Source organism: Pongo pygmaeus, chromosome 23 (assembly GCF_028885625.2).
Source record: "Pongo pygmaeus isolate AG05252 chromosome 23, NHGRI_mPonPyg2-v2.0_pri, whole genome shotgun sequence".
NCBI classification, from domain to species: Eukaryota; Metazoa; Chordata; class Mammalia; order Primates; family Hominidae; genus Pongo; species Pongo pygmaeus.
In genome coordinates this window covers 42152724-42179032 of record NC_085931.1, presented here as the reverse complement: position 1 = coordinate 42179032, position 26309 = coordinate 42152724, and the positions used below count along the sequence as shown (strand labels likewise).

The 26309-nt window shown below is 47.1% G+C and overlaps 1 protein-coding gene across 6 annotated transcripts in view; it reads right to left on the bottom strand.

The window, feature by feature from the left end:
• Positions 1-26309, bottom strand: part of LIMK2 (LIM domain kinase 2) — a 68486-nt gene that overhangs the window by 16178 nt on the left and 25999 nt on the right. For 2 of the 6 annotated variants that reach the window (XM_054470381.2, XM_054470383.2), the window contains exons 3-7: positions 5484-5619; positions 4684-4793; positions 3838-4026; positions 1677-1782; positions 1125-1321 (exon numbers count right to left, since the gene is read on the bottom strand). In XM_054470381.2, the coding sequence (XP_054326356.1) occupies positions 1125-1321; positions 1677-1782; positions 3838-4026; positions 4684-4793; positions 5484-5619 (738 nt within the window). Of the gene's footprint in view, positions 1-1124; positions 1322-1676; positions 1783-3837; positions 4027-4683; positions 4794-5483; positions 5620-15102; positions 15796-26309 lie in introns of those variants that run through there. The other 4 variants (XM_054470382.2, XM_054470384.2, XM_054470386.2 and 1 more) reach the window with 4 other exon arrangements.

Genomic DNA, 26309 nt, shown 5'->3' with positions numbered 1-26309 from the left:
GAACTCCTGGGCTCAGGCAATCCTCCTCCTCAGCCTCTTGAGTAGCTGGGATTACAGGCATGCGCCACCATGCCCAGTTAACTTTTTTATTCTTTGTAGAGACAGGAATGTTGCCCAGGCTGCTCCTGAACTCCTGGCCTCAAGCAATCCTCCGGCCTTGGCCTCCCAAAGTGCTGGGATTACAGGTGTGAGCCACAGTGCCATGCCCATCTAATTAAAAACAATTATTATTTTTTTTTGTAGAGACAGTGTCTCACTATGTTGCTCAGGCTGGTTTCAAACTCCTGTGCTCAAGCCATCCTCCTACCTAGGACTCCCAGAGTGTTGGGATTACAGGCATGAGCCACCGTGCCTGGCCAAGAACCTGATTCTTAGTGATACTAAGAATGTGTCACGTTTACTGAACGCTGTCCCTATGGCAGCACTATACAACTTTATGTCCTTTTCCACATTTAATTCTTACATAATTGGTGAGACAGCCACCTTTATCTTACCATCTTATGTCACAGATGCAGAAACAGGCTCAGAGAGATGAAGTGATTTGTGAAGAGAGGAGCTCAGCCTGAAGCCCCAGTAGGGTATCAGTATTTCTGCCTGGGAGACAGTGCTCTTGACTTCTTTTCTGTAAGTCTCCCTACTTGGGGCTTCCACTCAAGGCAACTTCTCCTTCCCCATGGACCTGGCAGAATCTGGGATTTGTGGGTTGTTGGTCCCTCAAGTCTAAAAAAAACTTTCATTCATCTTTTGCTTTATTGTTTTCAAAGTCCTTCTACACAATTTATTCAATCCTATCTGTGCCCCTACTCCAGGCTCTGAGCTCCATGCTTTCTCCATAGGCCATGCTGCCCTTCAGGGTTTAGCATCACTGCCTCCTGTCTAGCTTAGGAGTTCAGTGGACAGAGCCTGACCCTCAGGTTTCTAAGGAAACCTGGCAGACAGCTGGTTCCGCACAGGCTCTGGCTATAAACTGTGATCCCCACAGGGGCAGCTGGGTCAGCACAATCCTCATAGTCTGTCCCTGGCCAGCTGGTTCCTTTCCTAACTCTGCAGGCTTCTGAAAGCCAGCTCAGCTTCACCTGAGAGACAGACATGGGACAGAACAGAGCCAGGGTGGGAGGTGGCACCTCAGGGAACGTCTCTTCAGTGTCCCCTCCAGATTCTCCTTGGTGTCCAGGGTGCTGAGGGCGTGGGGGTGTCCAGCATTCTGTATGTGAGGAGCGAGCCGGGCCTCCAGCCGCAGCTGGTCCAGGCGTTGGGAGACGGGGTCATGTTCAATCAACAGCTGAAGTGTCTGGCTCGTCTGGCTAATTGCATCCTCCACCTATGGCCAAGAGCAGTATAAAGCTCCCACAGGCTGCCCCATCCCAGGCCACCCATGGCCAACCCAGATGACTTAGGCACAGTGTGGCCAGTGCTCAACTTGGCTAATGGTGGCCTCTAGCTGCCAGTGGCCTCACAGTGCCCTCTGCCTGGCATCCTGTCAGCTCTTCCGTCTGTCAACCATCCCTGCTACCCTGGGAACCTGTTAAGCTGAAATAAGTCACCAGTGGTCACAGGCTCAATGCTAAGACAAAGAGATGGGCTGGGGGTAGGAAAAGGTAAAGGCTATAGCCTGATTTCCCAGAGGATCTGTTCAATGTCCCACCCTCACAAGACAGATTAGACATACACTCTACCTCCTCCACTCGAAGTGTGCGGACGGGGGTCCCATTGATCTCCAGGATGCGGTCCCCAGGGTGGATGGCATTGCGATTGTTGGGACTGATGTGCATCCGGTTGACCCTGGGTCAGACAAGAGTTGAGGCAGGGTAAAGATGTCCTAAAAACCTGCTTGACCAATTCTGCTTGTGCAGGGAAGGTTTACCAGGTCCCAGGCCACCAGTGGCCCCTAAGGGGCCCAGGATACCCACACAGAAAGGCAACACCTTTTCCAGGATGCCCCATCTCAGTGAAGGGAATTGCCACTCACCCTGTGGCCTAAGCCAGAAACTTGGACATCATCTTCCCAATCTGGAGTTCCCTCATCTCTCCTACTCCCATCTCTAAGAACTCTGCCTTCTTTCCATCATTGTAGTTATTCACATCTCTTACCTGGATCATGGTAATAGCTTCTATTTTTTTTTTAAACTTTGTTTTTAATTTTTTTTTGAGATGGCATTTTACTCTGTCATCCAGGCTGGAGTGCAGTGGCACGATCTGGGCTCACTGCAACCTCCACCTCCCAGGCTCAAGCAATTCTCATGCCTCAGTCTCCTGAGTAACTGGGATTACAGGCGCGCACCACCATGCCCAGCTAATTTTTTTGTACTTTTTGTAGAGATGGGGTTTCGCCACGTTGGCCAGGCTAATCCCAAACTCTTTTTTTTTTTTTTTTGAGATGGAGTCTTGCTCTATCGCCCACGCTGGAGTGCAGTGGCGTGATCTCTGCTCACAGCAAGCTCCGCCTCCCGGGTTCGCGCCATTCTCCTGCCTCAGCCTCCCGAGTAGCTGGGACTACAGGCGTCCGCCACCACGCCTGGCTAATTTTTGTATTTTTAGTAGAGACGGGGTTTCATCGTGTTAGCCAGGATAGTCTTGATCTCCCGACCTTGTGATCCGCCTGTCTCGGCCTCCCAAAGTGCTGGGATTACAGGCGTGAGCCACCACGCCCGGCCTAATCCCAAACTCTTGACCTCAAGCAATCTTCCTACCTTGGCCTCCCAAAGTGCTGGCATTACAGGCGTGAGCCACTATGTCTGGACTTTTCTTTTAATTAAGAAAAATAGAGACGGGGTCTTGCTATGTTGGCCAGGTTGGTCTTGAACTCCTGGCCTCAAGCAATCCTCCCACCTCAGCCTCCCAAAGTGCTGAGATTACAGGCATGAACCACCATGCCTAGCCTACAACAGCTTCCTAACTGGTCTCTATACTTCTAGGCTTTCCCCTCTCCAATCCAACCTCCATACCAGTGATCCTTCTAAAACGTTAACTTGGTCACAACACCTTGCTGCTTAAACTCTCAATGGATCTGCTGGATTTTCATAATCCAGGCCCTCTATACTTAACAGCCCCTTTTCTGGCCACACTCAACCTACATCAGACATGATTAAGACTCCCACTTTTGGAGAAATGCTTCTCCCTCTGCCCTGAACACAATTCCCTCTCCTCTTCATCTAATAAGGTTGTAGAACAGACCTTAGCTCCTCCTGACTTCCCAAACTCTAGTATCTTTCACCTACTGTGCAAGCACTAGCCTAGTGTCCAACACATGGTAGATGCACAATCAATATTTACATGGTAGGCGGCCAGAGGTACAACATTACTGGTATTAGATAGACACAGACTCTTTCTCCATCTGGTCTCTGGCCTGAATCTAGGATAGGGTCTTCACTTCTTTTGGGCCATGGACCACATTTTCTCCATTCATTCTCTAAACTGACAAAATAATAATCAATCAACTCCTACTATATTGCCAGGTACTGTTCCAAGCCCTGGGCATGCAGCACTGAATAAGACAGCAAGTTCCTTCTGGAATTTACATTCTAGTGGAGGGGATAGAAGACAAACAACTAATACACATAATCAAGCCAGATGATTTCAAAGAGCAAACATGATCTGAAACCTGACACCTGAAAGGTGAGTGATTCTCGCCTTAAGTAGCTGGTAGGAAGTAGCCTGGGCAGAGAGAACAGTAAGTGCCAAGGCCCAGGTGTGGTTACAGCATAGTGGGGTCCAGGAGAAAGATATGAGATGAGAATAAAGGGAGTTCTGCATGAGACTTTGGAGGTCTAAGCCCTCTGAGGCCCATTTACAGACTCTGCTCAAGAACCCCTGCTGAAGGGTTCTCAAAATACTTACTCTTTCACTTGCACAGTGGTGGCGTAGTTGGAGCAGGCACTCTCCACGGACACGGAGAAGCCCCGCCTGCCTTCACTGGTGGCCGGCATGGAGATGAGCATGACAGAGTAGGGCAGCTGCTCCTGAACAGACTCTGTGGAGAGTCTCTCAAACATGGGTGCCAGCACCACCTCATTGTGGCACTTCCCACTGGGGAGAGGGCACAGGGGGGAGTAAGATGCTAGAGTCCCACGCAGAAGCCCCCCAGCAACCACTGCACCATGTGGCTTTAAGCAACAGTACCCATAGTCTCACTACCACCCTCTTTGTCATGATTCTAGCTGGCTGCTCAGAATGAGGAGCCTGGGTTCTCAGGGTGGGCTGGGACTGGGGGTGCTGAGCTAGATCTGCAGCAAGTGGTATATTTGGAAAAACACTGGCCTGGGTTGAGGTGAGATGGTCTGGGTTCTCTTCACTCTGCCTTTGACTCACAATGAGAACCTTGCCCTTGTACTATTCTATTCCATGGGCCCCAGGCTGACTTCTTTTATCAACCAAGGTGGTTGGACAGGGTGAGCTCTAAGGGGTCTTTGACTTTAATGTTCTGGGATCGTCCTTGAAGAGTGCCTCCCACTGGGAGGATTGCAGGGCAGAGTGAAAACATTTTCAAGGTAGGTAAGGAAAAAGGGTAGAGACATGTGTAAATCATTCTGCTTACAAGTTAAAGAGCTGGTTAAGAGCACTGCTGTGATAAGAATCCAATGCTCTGACTACCCTAACACTCTTTCTGCCCAATTCACCCTGCCACCGTCCCGCCCGCCGGCCACTCTTATATGGGAGAGGATAGACAAAGGACCACTATCTTACCAGTAGAGGGTGGCATGCTGCACCAGTGCATATGCATCCCCATCCTCAATGATCACCTTGCAGCTCATACAGGCAAAGCACTCTGGGTGGTACTTGAACTCCCCAGCCACCTGTGAGCAGGTGGGGAGAAGTGTGTACAAAAGGGAGGAAGGAAGTGAGTTATCACTGTTGCTGGAGTGAGGACAGGGGTGGGTGAATGACTTCCAATTAAGGCCCCAGTCAAAATCCACTCTTTCACTCTCTGCCCTAGAGCTTCCAAAGGAAGTGTCAGATTGGTACCTCCTGTCATTTCTGAGACTGCACAAAACTGTTTTGGTCTCAGTTATGAGAACAAGTCCCCAGAAGTAATCATCCCCACTAAAAAAGATCACAGTTCTTCCAATACAGGGTTGGCAAGTCTGTCACTATGCTTAAAGTCCTTTGTCCAGAGCAGGTATAGGAGGTAGCACCTCTCTCTGCTAGCCTATTCCAGAGTCTCCTTTTCTGATTCCCTGAAGACAACCTAGGTATATCCTCCTCTCAGCCTGTAACACTCTCCTTGGAGGTCCTTATCCAACTATATTGTGTCTCCTCTCTGCCTGCCTCTCCTCCCACTCCCAATGTTAAACTATTAAGTCTTTGAGGGAAGGATCTTACCTTTCACTTAGTAGGTGCTCAATTGATACCTGCTAGTTGAATGAATGAATAAATAAAGGGAGATGCCCTGGCTGATGGAAAGACTAAAAGATTAACAGGGAACTGGAAGCACTGTCAATGGACTCTGAAGACCAAGAGGGGCAGATATGAAGGGATTCACTCACCATAAAAGGCCCTGTCATCAGCAGGGAGCACCCATGACAGAACTCTCCAAACTTCCCCCAGTAGTCCTTGGGGCAGTAGAGCTTCCCATCCTTCTCATAGTACCAGTTGGTGAGGGAATCCTGGCATTCCGAACACCTGAAAGGCAAGACAAGAACTAAAATTCTCCTGGATCCCTGGAACCAGGCCACATAGGCTGTCCCTGGCTCCTAGGTATGACAACAAAATGGACAGTCCTCTTTGATCCAAAGCCAAGATGGGGCAAAGTTACAGCCTTGTGCTATCTCCCCAAGGGAAGCTGGTTCAGAGTGAACAAGGCCCCAGAAACCAGCTCTGTGTTGTCTGCCTCAGTGGACAGACTAGTGTTTCATAACCTCTTTGGGTCTTGGGGCCCTCTGAGAATTTGATAAAAGCCAAGAAGCCTCCCCTAGAAAAATGTACATATAAAGATGATGTGTATATAATTTAGGTGGGGGGCGGGGTGTACATATAAAGGATTCTCTGAAACCTATTTATGGCACCAGTTAAGGATCTCTGGTCTTGACAGATACTTCAATGAACAAAAGCAGTTTAATCATCTCCACTCTTCAAAACTGACCCATCACTAACATCGTTACCAATGTAATGTTCTTGCCAAAAATATGTTAAGTATAAAAAAACTAATCAGGCAAATCTAGAATGTGGGTTATTCTGTAAGATAACTGGTCTTGACTCTTCTAAAAAGTCATGGGGAGAAGAAAAGGCACAGATTTTAAAAAGCCTAGAGACACAGCAACCAAATACAATGCCTCAACCTTGGATTCAAATTTAGATTAAAAAAGGAAACAGCCATGAACATTTTTTGGAACAACTGAGGAAATGTGGATTTGGACTACAATATTATATTGTAAAATTACCGTGCATTTTCTTAGATGTGATGATATTTGACTTATTATATAGGAGAATTCTTAGCAGAAACATATTGAACTATTTAAGGGTAAAATCAAGATGCCTTTAAGTTACTCTGAAATAGTTCAGCAAAAATAAATAAATAAAAGTATACAGATAGAGGGAGAGAGAGATATACAAAGTGGCATAACATTAACAAATCATGAATCTTTGTGAAAGGTAGGTAGGTGTTCTTTGAACTACATTTTCAACTTTTCTATATATTTGAAATTTTTTTCAAAATAAAATATTGGGGAAGAAACCCAGCATTCTATTAGCACTGTGTAAGATGTACATGTTAGATCCATAGCTCGCTGGGCGGGATGGCTGATGCCTGTAATCCCAGCACTTTGGGAGGCTGAGGTGGGAGGATCACTTGAGCCCAGGAGTTCGAGACCAGCCTGGGCAACATAGTAAGACCCTGTCTCTTAAAAAAAAAAAAAAAAAATCTATAGCTCCCTTCTCCCCTAATCACCTGGCTATGAAGCTCCACCTCTCAAAAGTCTGGTGTGTTCTCAGGACTTACCTGCACAGACAACCTCCTCCTCCCTTCTGAGCTTCCCAACACACACAGCTAAGAGCTCCCTGGCCTGCTGAGCCCATGCCATCTCTTTCCTTCTAGTTCCTTCTTTTCCCTATTCTTGTTGTCAAGGCCTTGCACCTTCCACAGTGGCCACATCCTTGCTTCCAAGAGGTTTGAACATTGCTTGGTTTGAATCTTGATCCTGCCACTTACTAGTTACATCATCTTGGGCAAGATATTTTACTTCTCTACCCTAGTTTCCTCATCTATAAAATGAACTGCTGTGAAAATTAATGGAAATAATATGTATTAAAAATATAGAGAGCAGCTGGGCACAGTGGCTCATGCTTATAATCTCAGCACTTTGGGAGGCCAAGGCGAGTGGATCACTTGAAGTCAGGAGTTTGAGACCAGCCTGGCCAACATGGTGAAACCTGGTCTACTAAAAATACAAAAAATTAGCCAGGCGTGGTGGCACGCACCTATAATCCCAGCTACTCGGGAGGCTGAGGCAGGAGAATCGCTGGAACCCAGGAGGTGGAGGTTGCAGTGAGCCGAGATCGCGCCACTGCACTCCAGCCTAGGTGACAGAGTCAGACTCTGTCTCAAAAAAAATTATAGATAGATAGATAGATAGAGATAGCTTATATAAAAGTCCTACTATAGGCAGGGCGCAGTGGCTCACACCTGTAATCCCAGCACTTTGGGAGGCTGAGGCGGGCAGATCACAAGGTTAGGAGTTCGAGACCAGCCTGGCCAACATAGTGAAACCCTGTCTCTACTAAAAATACAAAAATTAGCCGGGTGTGGTGGCGTGCACCTGTAGTCCCAGCTACTCAGGAGGCTGAGGCAGGAGAATTGCTTGAACCTGGGAGGCGGAGGTTGTGGTGAGCCAAAATTGCACCACTGCACTCCAGCCTGGACAACAGAGCAAGATCTGTCTCAAAAAAAAAAAAAAAAAAAGACCCAATATAGTAGAAACTCAGTATGTGTTAACTTTTATTAAAGATGATGACAATGTAATGGCAGCTCACTTTATCAGCCACTTACTGTCACTAGCTGGACAACTTCTCTTAGTAGTTTTCTCTCATTGAAAATAACTAATAGCATCCTATTACTACAAAGAGCCAATGTGAAGAGGAAATAAGCTAATGTATGAGAGAAAGCCTTTTGCCAGGCAAGTGCATTATTATAACTTGCTAAGCACTGCAGATATAAAAGATAAATAGACAGGGCACCCTACTTCACCTTTCATGAGCTTATGAAGAGTTGAGGAAGAGAAAGTCTAAATAAAACTCAACAATGCAAGGTGAGAGGCCACAGTGAGTTCTACTACTTCTGAGCACTGCGGGAGGTAGAGAAGAGGGGCAGGAATGAGTTGAAGCAGCTGAGCTAGGGAAGTCTAGAGAAGCAAGTCCCTGAGAATCCCTTTATCTTTCTGGATGCCCAGTTCCCCCTGGGTGCTCAACAAACACTGATGGCTATTTTTACCCTATAGCTTTTCCTACTTGTCTTATGCAAGGGGAACTTCAGGGTCTTAAGGGCTGAGTATGGCATGAAGAGTATGGCTGTGAAGTGTCTCAAAACTGTGCAGTGAGGATGGAAGCAGAGGGGAAGACTGTTCTTGGTATGTGGCTCACACTCCTCTCAATGTAAGATACATGTGGGATGAGCTCTAAATGAGGAGGAGAGAGATATGGGTTCAAGTTCTTGAGTGCTAACATTGCCTTGGACAAGCCCCTTTCCCTCTCTGGGTTGTTTCCCCACCTGTGAAACAAGAGCACAAACAATACCCTGGGTCCCCTTAACTCTGTGCATATCTGTGTTTTTCCCTAGATGATCTCAGGTTCTAATCTTAGCACCACCATTTACCACCTAAGTGATCTTGGGCTAGCCCCTTCACTTCTCATTTGTGAAATGGCAACGTCATCACCTACTTTCAAGGTAGCAGTGAGGATTTTTTCTTTTTTTTTTTTTTGAGATGGAATTTTGCTCTTATCGCCCAGGCTGGAGTGCAGTGGCACAATCTCGGCTCACTGCAACCTCTGCTTCCCGAGTTCAAGTGATTTTCCCACCTCAGCCTCCTGAGTAGCTGGGATTACTGGCGCATGCCACCACACCTGGCTAATTTTTCTATTTTTAGTAGAGACGGGGTTTCCCCATGTTGGTGAGGCTGGTCTCGAACTCCCGACCTCAAGTGATCTGCCCGCCTTGGCCTCCTGAAGTGCTGCGATTACAGGCGGAGCCACTGTGCCTGACCTGCAGTGAGGATTAAATGTGGTTCTGAAGAACTATGGGGTGCCCAACAGAGGGCTGGCAGTAGGAGCAGGGGCTTCCTTATTGCCTCCCGCCTTCTGACTTAGAAGTTCCTGGGCAACCATCTTTCTTCTTCACTAGACTGTTAGCTCCCTGAGGACAAAAACAGCATCCCACTTACTCTTGGTAGACTCAGCACCAAGCAAAGGACCTGGAAGAGCAAAGCCTTAACAAATATTGCCAAACTGAAAATGGTAGGAGTGGCAAGAACCAGTAGCCCAGGTAGGGGAGCACAAGGGATCCATGGCTCCTGTTCACCAGGTCCTTCTTTTCTTCAGTGTGCAGACTTATTTGCACCCAAATGCAGGCCTGGGCTCTGTTACGCCCTTGCAATGGTATGTGCGCCGCAGGGCATGGGAGCAACAGAACACACCCTCCTTTCCATTGCCAATATCCTGCTTTTGTTTGCTGCAAGTAGGTCTGGCCAGGCCAGGAGAGGGAGCAGGGAGACAAACAAGTGCAGGCATGCAGGAGACAGCCAGGCCAGCCTGCTGGGAAGAACACCTGGCTGGAGAGCAACATCACCAGTCCACATATCTGTGTCAAGGAATGCCTTTAAAGGGCACAGCCAGCTATGTGGCCAAAGTCACTGCCACACATGTCTCTGAAGAACTGGAAGGTGAACAGCTGACAGGAGGGCTGGGTATGGGTCCCTAAGCTATGTTTTGCCACAGAACACAACTGCATTCTCAGACCACTTAAGAAGTTGCCATGGTAGATTTCAGAGTTCTAGCTTAGCTATCGATTAACAGCTACTATTTATTGAATGCCAACCATAATCCAGGTCCTATATGAGGTACCTTATTTATATTATCTCTAATCCTGACAACCCTACAAGGTAGCAGGATTATCCCTCTTTTATAGAAGACTGAAAAGCAGAGTTAAAGTCAAATCATTCTGCAAAGGTGCCCAATACATAATTGATGGAGCTGGAATGTGAAGCTATGTGTGCTTGGCTACAAAGCCACATCCGCTGTACTATGTCACTGGAGTGAGACAGCACATCTCAACAGCTGAGCCTCAGGATTCTCACCTGTGAAAATAAGGAAGCTGGAGCCCTGACAGCTCAAGACCCTTTGAGTGTTAACACTTCGTGATGCTTCTCCTTTAGCCCAAGTACTGAATGTTAAATAGCACAATTCTCCTCCTTCATATACTTCACAGTGTTCAATTCCCCAGCAGTCTCTGTTCTTTTAAACAAAGAACCCAGAACACACTTTGGAACTGTAAGGTGCTACTCGAACATGTCTCACCTCAGATTCTTAGAGGCCATGGACACCATATGTTCTTCCCAAAGCCAAGGCTGTTTTTCTACCTCTCAATTTTTGAAAGTTTCAAGTGAAAGTCAAAATCTGCCCTGGATGTAGGTAGAAGAGTACCCAGCTGGGAGGTGGTAAAGCTGAGGTCTGAACCAGTCATCCCACTGTCCTGAGGAGCCAGAGTGAATTGAGCTGAAATCCTCAGGTCAGGGGAGATCACCTAGAAGCCTACATATGCTGAGGCTACGCCTAAGGACAACCTCCAAAACTCATCTTCCAAAACATTACTGAGGGGTTCCGAGGGCTTGGGCAGATACAAAGTGCATGGAACCCTGAAGGTCAGTTCAGTGGGTCAACCCAGATCCACACAGAGACCTTTTGAGTCAGCAGAGAACATAGGAGTTTTTTAAAAAAGATAATCCGTTGAGATTTTCTCTTTCAAGACCTGGATCCATATTCCTTCTCTGCCATTTACCATCTGTGTCACCCAAGGCCAGTTACTTCATGACTCTGAGCCTCAGTTTCCTCACTTGTACATTGCTGATAATATCTTATGGGGTTATGAGAATTAAATTATGTACAGATGTCTTGCATGATGCCTGGCTCACAGAAGGTAGCCAGTAAGTGTTCATTTCTTTCCCTCCCCAATTTGAGAACACCAAGGGCAAATGCAGACAGACCCCTTTTTCTCCTATGCCTAGCAATATGGACCTGCTTCTCAACCCAGAATGAAACAGATTTCTGTAAGTAAAGAAGAAAGGTCCTAAAATGAATTATTTATCTATCCAAATAGAAATCAACTTTTTTTTTTTTTTTTTAAGAGACAGAGTCTTACTCTGTCACCCAGGCTGGAGTGCAGTGGCACAATCATTGCTCACTGTAGTCTGACCTCCCAGGCTCAAGAGATCCTACTGCCTCAGCCTCCCGAATAGCTGGGACTACAGGTGCACACCACCATGCCTGGCTAATTTTTTATTTTTTGTAGAGACAGGGTCTCCCTATGTTGCCCAGGCTGGTCTTAAACTCCTGGACTCAAGTGATCCTCCAGCCTTGGCCTCCCAAAGTGCTGGGATTACAGGAAGGAGCCACCACGCCCAGCTGAAATCAATTGATTCTAATAGATTCCTAATAATTAGGAAACAGTTACTGTGCATCTAGGATGTGTAAGAACAAGCAGGCAAGGTGCTGTGCTGAGAGAAGCCAAGTGAGATAAGATAGAGGCCCAGCCCTCACTTACATCCAAATTCTTCAGACAAAAATGTTTACAGGTAAAATTCTCAACCTTATGGGGTAAGAGAACCAGTCATTATTGCAGTGGATTTACACATGTTAAAGCATAAGCCCTCCCATGTCCTGAGGAAGGCCTGGCTGGATGGTCATCCCTTAACCTCCCAGTGAACAGCCAGTTGTAGAGAAGCTTCTTTCAGCCCCTAGCCTCTGAATTGACTGGGCTGAAGGAGAGAATGGGAAGCTCCCTCCACCATAGCCTGAGGGCACCTAAAGAGCACCACAACTGGGGATGCAAACTTTTCCCCAGGGCCCAGAAGGGCAGATATGACAGGGGCCTAGAGAAACTCTGTTCCATAGGAGCTCAGTCAAAAATCCCTTTATTACTCCTCCTTCCTGCAGATCCTATAGACTGAAACAGTCTACCAATTAAGCTGTAATTATTATGGAATATGTTATTATTGTTTTAAAAAATTAACCAAACACATAATGAAGCCTACGAACAGCAAGAAATAAGTGTTGCTAGAGTGCACTGATTCAGTTCCAACCAAAAACCAGGAAGACTGTAGTTTCAAGTAATTTGTGTAGTTGTACTGCAGTTAAAGACAGGGCCTCCATTATCTGGCAAATAATGGAAAACAGCTTGTGTGCCTCTGAGGAGCCACATAAGTTGCAGAGCTGGGAACCATTCACCTGATCCAAGTCCTTCATTTTTCAGATAAGGAAAAAAAGAGTCCCAGAGGACCTAAGGCACCTGCCAAAGGTTACTGTGAAGCTGGGCAGAGTTATGCATAATTTTTTCCCTTTAAACATGGATTGCTTTGGAACACAAAGGTTCATTTGTTTTCTTCAAGAGATAACGTGTAAACCCAAGCTCATTAAATCAGTATTGGACATTAAGTGAAATTCTATAAAAAGAAAAATGCTTTAAAGATGTCCGACAAAAGCCACTCCCTAATTTACCTCTTTTGTAAATTCCAATTTGAGGTATTTTCTTACTTGGAAGCACAGTGGTAATTGCAGCTCACTCCTCACGCTAGTGTGGTAGGAAAGACCGTGCATTCTCTGCTGAGTATGTACGGCCTGTCAGGCAGGGGTGTATGGGACAAAGAAGTTGTATTCTTCATTCCCTTGCTCCCTCTTCCTCCCTCACATGTCACGCCTGATCATGTCCCCATGGAATCTGATTGCGTCACTTTCCTTGCAACCACAGCCCCAGAACTCCTATAGACTTTGTACTCCCCCAGAGGCCTAGGGTCAAGAACTTAATTTGTTTCACAGAATCCAGCAAGGACCCTGTTCAGGAGCCCAAGAAGTCTAGCTTCTACTTTCTGCCAAGGATGAAACTGAGGCCCAAAGAGGAGCCCTTAAGGATAGCCTATAATAAAAGAGGGAGGGGCTAATGGCAGAAACAGCTTTCTGACCAGGTAGTGATGTGGTAACGGATACCTGGGAGAGCAGAGGGTATGGGTGGTCCCTCCCTGGGGGGAAAGAGCCCTGTGTGGCAGCTATCTCTTCAGAAGTGACTTCAGGAATGTGGCCTCTTATTTGGGGGAGGGAAGAGTGTCTACAGAAAGTCAGTCAGTACCCCCCAGACTCTAGCTGGGCAAACGGAGCTTGGGGGGTGGCAGCAAGAAGACCAGGTTCTCCAGAAAGCCTGGGACAGAACAAGACAAACGGCAGGTGGACTTGGGTGGCATTAGTGGTCTGGCCCTTAAAGGTTCAGGTTGAGAGTTCACTATCTGCTCTAGCTCCTCCTCTTCCTGAGAAGTTGTGTCCTCCCTGGCTTCCCTGCCTCTCCAAGGGTAAAAGGGGTATGGTTCCCGGCTCCTAAAGGAACAACCCTTCCCCTAAGCTGCCTTCCCAGGATTAAGAGAAATTAATGAGGACCTGAAATGTGGCTACTTCAACACTTGGCATCTTAATTCCACATGGTAAAAGCTTTCTCCTAAACTCAAGATAAATTTCCATTGGCTCTTTAGAAAACAATCTCAGCCATACCTTCAACAACAAGTCAGGCAAACTATCCCTTTTTTTACGCTCTGCTAGGAGAGGAAAACAAACCTGAGAATTTCCTCTCCACTAGAAGAAAACAAACCTGCAGCCCCCTGAAGGATGAGAGAAAGTCAGGAAGACAGAAAAAGCTGCCCAGTGAGGCTCCATCTGTTAACTTTGTTGAAACTGGTTGCCTCATCTGTAAAATGGGGATATATAATCTCTTTAGGCTGTTGAGATTAAAGGATAAAGTGTCTAGCAGGGCGCTTGGTAGAGTCAGCATTGAGGACCAGTTCCCTTCCCCCTTCCCCCAGTCCAGACACTTCCCAGCACTCTACCAGGGTCCAGCCATTCCACAAAACCACATGGTACACTGCTTTTCTGCCCAGGGCCTGGCCACCTGACTAGTATCCCGGCAGCAAGATCTGGGCACTGGACCTAGCTTAGAGAAGCCAGAAGGGAAAAGTCGACCAGGACCACTGGTGAGGGGGAGGCAGCCTTTTTGGAACAACAGGCTGCTCCCAAAGAATGAAAACAAACCCCACCCTAGCCTGGAATGGCTCCATTCAGAAGGGACCCAGAGGGCCAGAAACCCCCTGGGGAGTTTCTATGGGAGGTGGAGTGGGGCAATGAGCAAAGAAAGCCAGGTTAGAGGTAGAGTTTCCACATCTCCCTCTGAGAAGCCCCACAGAGAGAGGCTCATGGAGGTACTTAGGCCTAGGGACTGAGAAGGTGTGGGGGCTGGCCCAGCAGCTCAGGAACACTCTAAAGCCCACGGCTCCAGTCTTAGAAGCACTCGCCCAGGTCTTTCCCCAGCAACTACATTCACCTGGGAGCTCAGAAGCCCTTCAAGGCCAGAGGTAAATGTGCCTGCCATTAAGAGAACAAACGTTTATAAGGTGCCTACTGTGTACCAGGCTACCCACACCCAGGACTTGCCAGTTTCCACGGTTTGGTAAAACCTGCCCATCCTGCTTGTTGGGACAAATTCCTGGGCAGGCAGCATGGCCCGCAGGTAAGACATGTGAGAGCTAGAAACAGCACTCTATTTGTGCTATTCCGCCCGGAAGCAGTAACACCTAGAATGGACAGGTCAGTGGCATCTTTTGGAGGCTCATTCAGGTTTGTCTGGGATGGAAGGGGAGCTGGAGCTCCCTAAGAAGTTCCTTCTGGGTATATCCCACCCCTCACCACTTCCAGGACATAATGGGGGTATCTCACAAGGCCGATTCTCCTTGGGTATAACCTCTACTGGCTTCTGCCCGGCAGAACTGATGGTAAAGGACTAAGTGAGAAGGACATTTAGGGAGACCACCCTCCTCTCAGGACCAGGGGCCAGGAGAGATGGAGAGGGGAACTCGGAGACCAACTCACCGAAATGGGTCTCTGGAGGTGAAGTAAGCTGGGACTGACAAGTAACTCCCCATCTTCTTCCCACACCAGATGGACAGGCTCAGCTGCAAATCCGTCTGTGACTGCCTCAGGCCGGCTGTAGATGGCCACCATGACAGGCCTGGGGCTCCCGGCACCTCTGGCTGCAGGCAGGCTGCCCTGAGCTCACCTCTCCCTCCGGAGCAGCTGGGGGAGCCTGAGGACTCCAGGCCACTTGGCCCCCAGCAGATTCCCACAGGGGCTCATGGCTGGGATGGCTCCTCCCTAGTTCTCAGAAGCTCAGGCGGCCCCTCTGGACTCCGAGAAAACGACCTCTCTGCGGAGGCTACACACACACTGGCATTCTTGAGCAGGGGCCGGTGACTAGCTACGAAAGAAGCGCTGCTGTCAAGTTAGCCTTCTTCTTCAGTCCCACCCCTGAATGAGGGAGGGAGGGAGGGAGGAAGAGGAGGGGCTCCCGCAGAACCGAGGTGTGTGGTTGGAGCAGCTGTTAGGAAACAGACCTTGCAGGCAAGGGGTGGAGCTGGGCTGGATCGAGGCTGCAGGCAGGCGCTGCAGACAATAACTGGGACCGATTGAGCGTCCATCCTGAGCTCAGGGAAGGGCAAGGCAGGATAGAGGGTGAACATATCTGGCCCCAGATGTCCTCAAGCAGAGGAGCTGCCTACAGGACAGTAATTCTGCTTGGAGGTGAAAAAAAAAAAAAAAAAGCAGAGGATGCCAGGTCCAGGAAGAGCCACACCAGACGGGGGGACCTCTGGTAGGAGAGACAGGTCCAGAGAGCCATCCTAGCTCTGAGCTGACATCTGTTCTGTCCTGGCACTAGGGCTCCCATTCATTCCCTCCCTCTGCCTGGCCTGGGGACAGCCTCAAGAGCTGACCAATGGGAGGTGCCACTTCCACTCCAGGGCAGGGCTGTGTTGCAAATAAGGAAACAAGGCCCAGAGTATTAACCTACACCTGATGTGTCTCCATGTGGCAAACACTATATGCACTCTTTTATTTCTCTGAGACAGGACTTATTCTCACTCTACAGACAAGAAAAGTGAGGTACAGAGAGATTTGGTAACTCACTCAAGGTAAAAAAGGGAGTCAGTGGCAGGGCTGGGATTTAAATGTAGGCTCATGTGACTCTAGAGCTGGAGCTCTCCCACTACCAGGCTTCATTCTGGCTCTTCAAGGAGAAAAATCTTTTCCAAAGCCCTCTGCAAATACGATGGAGCCCAGGTTACTCTCATTCACTCACTATTCACTGAGTGTTCACATGCAGAACGCCATCCACTGGCCTCAGTGGACAGTGGAGCTTCTTCTACTTGTCCAGTGATAACCATGCTTTTCAAACTGAAAAATGGGGCATGAGGGAGAAGAAGGCCTGGGGTGCCAAAAGGGATTGATAAGCCTAGGTATCTGGAATGAGAGCCCACCTGAACAGCCCCCAGTTGTGACGATGACCAAACCAGAGCCTACCATGTAGAAAGCCCTTGTCTCCCTGCCTGCAGGATTGTAAAGGAAAAAGCAAGGCTGCTGGAGGAAACCAGAACACTCAGATCTCACTACTGGATTTGGGGCAGTGACATCAGCTCTCCCTCACCAGGCACAAACCTCTCACCATTGTAAAGAGCCAGAAGTCACCCTGCAGCTTCTATCTCTTACTGTGAACCATGGCAGGAAAGTCTGATAAAGATGGTAGATGGGGTTACAAGGGAGCCTTTTCCCATTCCACCAACTGGACACAGGGACAACAATGCCTGTGATAAGAGCACATGGGTTTGAATACTGTTAAGAAGCTACCATTTATTGAGCAGTTAATATGTTCTAGGCCCTGTGTTAAGTGCTAAGCATTTATTATCCATCATATTTAAATTGCCAGTAAAAGGAGGAAACATCATCAGCCTCATTTAACAGATTAGGAAATAGGTTCTGAGGGGTTATGTCACTATTCTCAAGACAAATAGCTGGTAAGTGGTGAGGGTGGTTTTTTTTTGTTTTTTGTTTTTTGTTTTTGAGTCAGGGTCTCTGTCACTCAGGCTGGAGTGCAGTGGTGCCATCATGGCTCACTACAATCTCGACCTCGACCTTCTGGACTCAAGTGATCCTCTCACCTCAGCCTCCAGAGTAGCTGGGACTACAGATGCGTGCCATCACGCCCAGCTGTGAGGCTGAGTTTCAAACCTGGTACATATGGCTCTAGAGCACAGGTCAAGGCACTTTTTCTGTAAAGGGCCAGACAGCAAATATCTTAGGCTCTGCAGGCCATACAGACTGTCGTGGCCACTCAATTGTGTCATTATAGGGCAAAAGCAGCCATATATAAAACATAAACTAAGGGACATGGCTGTGTTCCAATAGATATTTACTTATGGAAAGATTTTTTTCTTTTTTTTTTTTTCTCTTGAGATTCAGTCTCACACTGTTGCCCTGGCTAAAGTGCAGCGGTATAAACATGGTTCACTGTAGCCTCGACCACCTAGGCTCAAGTGAAACTCCTACCTAAGCCTCCAGCGCATCTGGGACCACAGGTGCAGGCCACCATACCCGGCTAGAGTGTGTGTGTGTGCGTGCGTGCGTGCGTGCGTGTGTGTGTGTGTGTGTGTGTGTGACAGAGTCTCGCTCTGTGTGTTTGTGTGAGACGGAGTCTCGCTCTGTGTGTGTGTGTGTGTGTGTGTGTGTGTGTGTGACAGAGTCTCGCTCTGTGTGTTTGTGTGAGACAGAGTCTCGCTCTGTGTGTGTCTGTGTGTGTGTGTGTGTGTGTGTGTGTGTGTGTGTGTGTGTGTGACAGAGTCTCGCTCTGTGTGTTTGTGTGAGACGGAGTCTCGCTCTGTGTGTGTCTGTGTGTGTGTGTGTGTGTGTGTGTGTGTGTGTGACAGAGTCTCGCTCTGTTGCCCAGGCTGGAGTGTAGTGTTGTGATCTTGGCTCACTGCAACCTCTGCCTCCCAGGTTCAAGCAATTCTCTTGTCTCAGCCTCCCAAGTAGCTGGGACTACAGGCGCATGCCACCATGCTCGGCTAATTTTTGTGTTTTTAGTAGAGACAGGGTTTCACCATATTGGTCAGGCTGGTCTTGAACTCCTGACCTCAGGTGATCCACTTGCCTCGGCCTCCCAAAGTGCTGGGATTATAGGCGTGAGCCACTGCGCCCGGCCCTGGCTAATTTTTTTAATTTTTTGTAGAGACAGGGTCTCACTTTGTTGCCCAGGCTGGGACACTGATATTTGAGTTTCATGTAATTTCCACATGTCACAAAGCATTCTTTTGCTTTTTTTACCCTAACCATTAAAAATCACAGGTCATATAGGCCAGGCATAGTGGCTCATGCCTATAATCCCAGCATTCGAGAGGCCAAGGAGGGAGGACTGCTTGAAGCCAGAAGTTTGAGACCAGCCTGGGTAACAAACCAAGACCCTATCTCTACTAAAAAAATCAATCAATCAGGCCGGGCATGGTGGCTCACACCTGTAATCCCAGCACTTTGGAAGGCCGAGGCGGGCAGATCACCTGAGGTTGGAAGTTCGAGACCAGCCTGACTAACATGGAGAAACTCTGTCTCTACTAAAAATACAAAAATTAGCCAGACGTGGTGGCACATGCCTGTAATCCCAGCTACTTGAGAGGCTGAGACAGGAGAATCGCTTGAACCCAGGAGGCAGAGGTTGCGGTGAGCTGAGTTCGTGCCATTGCATTCAAGCCTGGGCAACAAGAGTGAAACTCCGTCTCGAAAAGAAAAAAAAAAAAATCAATCAATCACAGGCCTTATTAAAATAGGCAATGGGCCATAGCTTGCCGGCCTCTGTTCTAGAACCACAGAGCTCAACCACTCTGTTTACTACCTCTAATAGTGAAGAACAGCTCTTGGCGTTTGTGCAGAGCTCAGCCATATCTATCTATCTATACCACGAAGACACCACACTCTAGCCCCAGAGGCAGCCAGAAGAAGTAAGCACTGAACAGGTGCTCACCCTGCATTAGGCACTGCTTGCAGCACTACTTGTATGAATGAATTTTAACTCACACTATTCCACAGTGCTGTGATTTCTCTCTTTACAGATAAAGCATCTGAGGTACAGGGAGGTTAAATCACTTGCCTGAGGTCACTCAGCTGTAAAATGTGAGAAGTGAAGCCAGGATTTGAACCCAGACTAGACATTATAGACTACGTTCTACCATGCTATACCAAAGCTCAGCCTGGGCCCAGAGCCAGACTGTCTGGGTTTGACTGTGACAATGCACTGCATGTAAGCCCTTGGCACAAAGTCTGGGACACATTAAAGGTTGATAAATGTTAGCTGTTAATATCATTAAGACTATTGTTACAACTACTGTGGGCTAGCTATGTGGCCTTTAGCAAGTCACTGTCTCTGTCTGGGCCTTGGTTAGGTCTCTAAATAGCTCCCAGCATCAACATTTTTCACCCCTATGAGGTTGCAGAGGGCTCTCTATTTTCCTTGGGTCTCAAGTTAGTTTAAACTCTTCAGCAGGAGGTCACGATCCTGGCCTAGGGGACACACAAGGGCCACAGAGGAGGTGAGGTGGGCTGGAAGTGGGGAAATAACATACGGGATACTGAAAGGGCTGCCCAGCTGGAGAGCTGGGAGCAATCTTTCTCCCAGCCACACAGCCAACTATTTCTCACCAAAAATCTATTATGTTCCCCTGTAATTCAATCAGGCAAGAAGGAGGCCCCAAATTAAGTCTGGAACTAGCAAATTATCTTTTAATTGTACCCTCTGATTTCCATGTGATGAACACAGTACTAATGGAAGAATATGCAAGCCACAAAGAGACTGAGGCCAGGGAGCCCATGAGCATAACTCCTCTTGACATTTCACACAGCTCTGCTGTTCCAGCAGCGGCGGGCTCAGTGAGTCGGTGTCTAGGAATGTGAGCAGGAGGCTGCAGGCGTTCTCCTCTCCCCCTACTCCTCTTACAAAGGACTTGGTGGGTGGGTGGGGAATAAATGAGAGGACATCTCAATGCCATGAAAACTGCCTCCCCCGGAAGAGGAACAGCCTTCTCCCCATGTCCTGAGTTGAAGCAGAAGCCCCTCCCAGGTGGAATCCATTTGACCTCCAAAAATCCAGACTTCAGGAGGAACCTTTGAAGGATTGATCACCAGATGTGATAAGCTGCTGGCTGCTCAGACCCAAGTGTGTAGTTCCTCAGAGCCAACTTCAAAGGGCCCAAGCCACCCAGCATTGGGAGATGAAATGTCACACTGGAGGATATATTTCACCCTCCCACCCTTGGAAACTGGTCCTGGATAGAAAACTACTCTTCTAGGTCCTCAGAGCAGCTGGCAGAAGATTTAGCAGTTACGGCTGCCAGAGGCAACTGCAGGAATCCTTCGACTGGCAGTTACAGTAGGGATAAAATGGCAGGAGAGGTGTTATCTCCAGCACATTTCATAAGTTGGAAACCTGGCACAGAGCTGAACAAACTGACTCCTTAGAACCAGCTGAGGCACAGGTCTTCAAAGCGTCTGTGACAGGCTGGAGAACAATAGCCTTCATAACCAGCAGCCCCTAGTGAATGTTCAGGCAAGGTGTGGTAAGTGAATGAATCACCCCAACCTTTTGTCGGAAGAAAGCTCTGGTCAAACAATTCAAAACCCAAGGAACTGTTTGTGTGAAGCCCTCTATTGGCTGGGAGGACTCCAATCAAAGAAGAGAATTTTTGAGGACTCTGAAACCTCCAAATCCTGAAAGGTAAGCATTACCACCCCCATCTACTAACCATCTTTCGTGCCCCACTCCTCCCCTCTTCCAAATCACTTTCTACATTATAGCGTCAGTCATCCTTCTAAAACAAGGGTCCCGGGCGGGCATGGTGGCTCATGCCTGTAATCCCAGCACTTTGGGAGGCTGAGGCAGGCAGATCACTTGAGGTCAAGTGTTCATGACCAACCTGGCCAACATGGAGAAACCCCATCTCTGCTAAAAATACAAAATTAGCTGGGTGTGGTGGTGTGTGCCCGTAATCCCAGCCACGGGGGAGGCTGAGGCAAGAGAATCGCTTGAACCTGGGAGGCGGAGGTTGCGGTGAGCCAAGATCGTGCCATTGCACTCCAGCCTAGGTGACAGAGCCAGACTCTGTCTCAATAAATAAATAAATAAAATGTCCCAGCAATTCCCAGCTTCACAGGGTTATGAGCATTAAATGAGAACATACGTGAGCAAGCCCACTTCAGTACCTGGCTCATGGAACTCAGTGTTTTATAGAGTGAGAGCTTAGTATCTGCTACTCCTGTAATGTGATGTCAGGTTCACAAACACCAGGTAAAAGACAATATTTGGCATCTATCTTAGGTATCACGCAAAGAGAAAAGAATTTGGCATCTGGATAGAACTTCAGAGATTTAGTCTAATCCTTTGTTTTATAGTTCATGAACTTGAAACTAGGAATGGAGAATTGGAAGCCCAAGACATATGAGGATACCAAGTCACATGAAATGTGTTCAGATTTTCAGACTGGCAAAATTATTTCCCAATATATTGAAAAAAGAAAATATGTTGGCACAGTGATGGAACCATTGTTAGTAACTTTGGAGAAACTGGAGAATGGGTGCAATATTTCCAAAGTATAATGTTCCATATCTACTACATACCAGGTGCTGGGGATGTATTCATGAAATAAAAATGGAGACAGCTAACTGGCCCAGTTTTCAAAAAGGAGGAAAAAGATACTGGAAAAAGTAAGCCTTATGATCCTTTTGCTTTGATTCCTTCACATAAATTCTAGGCAGATGATGGAATAAGTGGACAGTAAGAACTTAGAAAAGGAGCTGATCATTAGGAGTCAGCAGTAGTGAAATAGTAGTGACTAGTTAGACTTGACTTCATGTTTTCACTGGGTTACTCATCATGAGACCTTATCTTGGATTTCCACAGGCATTTGATAAACTCTTTCCTGATATCCAGACAGTAAGAATGTGGGCAGGAAATCTAGAAAAATCAGATACAAGAACTCAACATACCCAGCAATTTGAGGCTCTGAACTGTAGAGGCAGGATTCCTGAATACCTTGCTAAAGCTCACATTGAGGAAAGGGCAGGGATTTGAGCTTGGAAAACTTTTCTTTTAATTTCAGTGCTGCCCTTCCCAGCAGCATAAACTTGGATAAATTATTTAACATCTCTGGGCTTCCCCTGCCCTGCTTGTGCTATATTCCTCAAGAGGTTGTTGCAGGAACTAAACTAGATGATGAGTACAAAAGGCCTCTGTAAACTGAAGATGCATTATAAACATTAGTTATTATCACTGTTCTAGTGCTGTAGTTGCTCATCATGGGGGTCCTGAATCAAAGGTTTCTTTACTAGGCATCTGTGGACACCTGGTATGGGGCCAGGCCTATGCTGGGCACTGAGAGTACCTAGTGCCTGCCTTCACGTAGTTTGATCTGGTGATAGACAGATATGGCCACAGGGTCCTTCCTGGGTGTGATGTGCTTGGAGACACATTGAAGGAACCCTTCCCAGAGGAGAATGAATGCTGTGGCAGAGCAGGGCCTGGAAAAAGGAGGAGAAGACAGCACCTGCAGGAGATGTAGGAGGCTATAGAAGGAGTTAAGAGAGCAAAGGTTTGGGGGACTCCCAGGGAGCCTTATGTGGTGAGTCATCAATGGAGTACGGCAGGAGGTGACCAGAGCCATTCCTGAGGGAACTAAGGTTCACAGAGAAGGTTTCTGTTTAAGGTCACAGGTCTAGGAACTGACAAAGCTGGAGTTTGACCCAAGTGTTTGAACTCCAAGTCCAACATACTAAAACTGCCTCAAATAACTATTTTATTCTTGCCATTTGATTTACAGTAATATTTCTGAAAGTGTAACTAAAGGAATAGCAGCATTGGACCCTCTGGTCAGCTTGTTGAAAATCAAGATTCCTCAGCCCTACTTCAGGTATACAGAATCAGAATCGCTGAGATTGGGGCTAAGAATCAGCATTTTAAACAAGCCCCAGTGTTTCTGATCCACACTAACAATTGAAAACCAATGCTTTTCTTTTTCCTAAGTGCTTTTCCACTTGATTTCATTTTATTCTCACAATAACCCTCAGAGGCAGGCACGATAGATCACTATCATTACCTTGTTACAAACGAGAAAATGAATGTACAGATAGCTTGTTCATCTTCTTATCCTGAACGTAGCTTAATAAATAAATGTTTGGTGATTGACATTTTGTTAAGCCTTGGCTAAGTAGAGACTTTCACCTTCCTGGTGCCACTCTTACCCATTTGTAACCCCACAGTAGCTGCCTCTCTCTTTCCTCGGTGACACGGCAGTGGTGCTCACGTTATGGTATAAAAAGGTGATTCTAGGCTAGGCGCGGTGACTCACACCTGTAATCCCAGCACTTTGGGAGGCTGAGGCAGGCAGATCACAAGGTCAGGAGATCGAGACCATCCTGGCCAACATGGTGAAACCCCGTCTCTACTAAAACACATAAAATTAGCCAGGAGTGGGGGTGTGCGCCTGTAGTCACAGCTCCTCAGGAGGCTGAGGCAGGGGAATCACTTGAACCCAGGAGGTGGAGATTGCAGTGAGCTGAGATTGCACCACTGCACTCCAGCCTGGCGACACAGCGAGACTCCAACTCAAAAAAAAAAAAAAAAAGTGATTCTAGAAGATAGCGTCATTCCATGAAAGTGCTATCTCTGGAACTAAAACAAATTTCAAACAAACAAACAGGAGGGATGACATTAGCCAACTTCAGAAACGGTGCTTCTGCAAGAGTCAGTGCTACTGATGGGAGTGGAGCACCCTCTGATCTCAGCAAAATCTCTATAGGGCATCATCAGGAAGTCATGACCAGAATACAGCTGACACACAAAAGAAAACAAACTTAACTCAAGTCTGGCATGAGGTGCTGAGGGGTTTTTTTGTAATCGTAAGGATGGAGAAAGAATTTGTTAGCACAATTCCAGCACTGCCCATGGGAGAAGGGACTCTAGCCTTCGGGGGAAAAATGAAAAACAAGGCAAAATAAGCACAGCAGGTTGCTACAGTTGCAGAAGGCATGCCATTCCTTGAGGCTCTGGTTTTGATGGTTTAAGACTTAAGGATGACATTTACAGACTGAGGTCTTTGTCTATATAAGTTTGAGCTTATCTTATCACCTCAAAAGATAAGCTCTTGCCTAAAAGAATATTGTAGAGCAAAGAGATGGTAATGGTACATACTGGATGGACTTTATTCAAGTGTCCAAAGAGTCATTCAACAAATACATCATTCACCCAGCAAACACTCTGAGCACCCACTACGTTCTAGGCACTTTGCTAAGCTCTGGGATGCAAAGACAAACTAGATACGGCTCCACACTTGGAGAATTTCATACTCTAAGAGTCATGCTAGATGTGTAAACAAATACTGAAATGGATATAACTGAGGTATGAAGAGAATAACGAAGAGAATAACAAAGAGAGAAAAAGTCTCCGATTGGTGGGGAGAGGTATGGGTGGATTTGGCGGGGGGCTCCTCCACAGAAGACGGGATGGTAGTGGCAGACTCTAATAGGCTGATTGCCAGGCAGTAAGAGGCATTCTGGCCTGAAGGAACAACATGTGCAAATGCACTGAGGCATAAAGAGTATGGTATGCTCACATAACGCTGAGCAGGTCTGTAAGCTCTAGTGCACGGCACATATGGGCAGCAATTACACAGGAGGCCAGGATGGTGGAAGAGAGTAGGGGCAGAGCACTAAAGACCAAGTCTGCTAGGCAAAAGAGTTGCCTACAGGCAGTGAAGAGCTATCAGAAGTATTTAAGCAAGCAGTGATTCCTAACAGAACGCAAAGCTGAAACGCCAGAGAATGCTGATCTTTAGTTGCCAGTTTGGCTCTTTGAATGGGTATAAATGCCTAAAGTCTACGGTTGGCCATGTATATGCCCATGTGAAATTTGCTGGCCAACTAGTGTTCACTAACAGCAGAGTATGCCTTTGTCCTGGGGCCACATCTCTACTGCCTTGTCATTTTAACAGCTGGTATTTGTCTATATGGGCTGTAAGCACATAAGCATGGAATTGCAACCCCTTATAGATAATCATCCACTGTTGCTCCATGATACTAATTAGAAAATTGAATGTCTAACATTGAGTAACAAATGCTGTGTTGACATGGACATCCTTCTCCAGGCTGCACTGGGAAAAATGCTTTGGATATCTCAAGAAATCTCTAGGCAATTCAAGCAAAAAAGCCGTCGTCTGGCAGGGAACACCTGAAAAATCACCCTGGTTAACAGAAAATCTGCTATGTGATCTTAGGCAAGCCATTAAATCTCTCTGGGCTTCAATTTCTTCCTCTGTAAAAGGAAGAAGTTAGGTGAGCAAAAAATTCCATACCCATTACAGGTCAGTGCTTAAAGAAGCAACGAGGAAGGAGGTGTGATCAAAGGAAGGTTGACTGGTGGACCACCCAGAGAACTCTTCAAGGCTGATGTTTTCTTGGTGAATGACCCTAATCTAGGCCTAGCTTTTGGCCTTTCAGGTTTTTGACCTTCCTAATGTCCAAAGAGGTGTAGACATTCTGTGATGGTTCTGATCTAACCATTTATCAAACCCTCTATACACTTATGAATTGACTATTAAAATCAGAACACCCATATCCCCTATACAGGTACTATTTCCAGACCCTTCCTGTTATTAAGAATCCCAGGAAGCTGAATTAGGCATCAGAAGGTTGCTCTGTGAGCATGGACTTAAAATAAAGGGAAATGAGTAGCCACTGAAAGAAATTTCATCCTGGAAGTGGTGAGTCAGCCAAACTAGCCCTGCTTGCCACAAAGGACCCTATTCTAGATTCAGCATCTTTATCTGAATACAGTACTAGTTTTGCTTCACTAACTTTTCACTTTCTGTTTCATTGCTGGCCACTTATTTATTATATTGGTTTTTTTTTTTTTTTTTTTTTTTTTTTGAGACAGTGTCTCCCTCTGTCGCCCAGGCTGAAGTGCAGTGGCACAAACTCGGCTCATTACAACCTCCACCTCCTGGGTTCAAGCAATTCTCCTGCCTCAGCCTCCCAAGTAGCTGGGATTACAGGGACCTGCCACCACGCCTGGCTAATTTTTGTACTTTTTTTTTTTTTTTAGTAGAGACAGGGTTTCACCATGTTGGCCAAGCTAGTCTCGAACTCCTCACCTCAAATGATCTGCCCACCTCGGCCTCCTAAAGTGCTGGGATTACAGGTGTGAGCCACTGCGC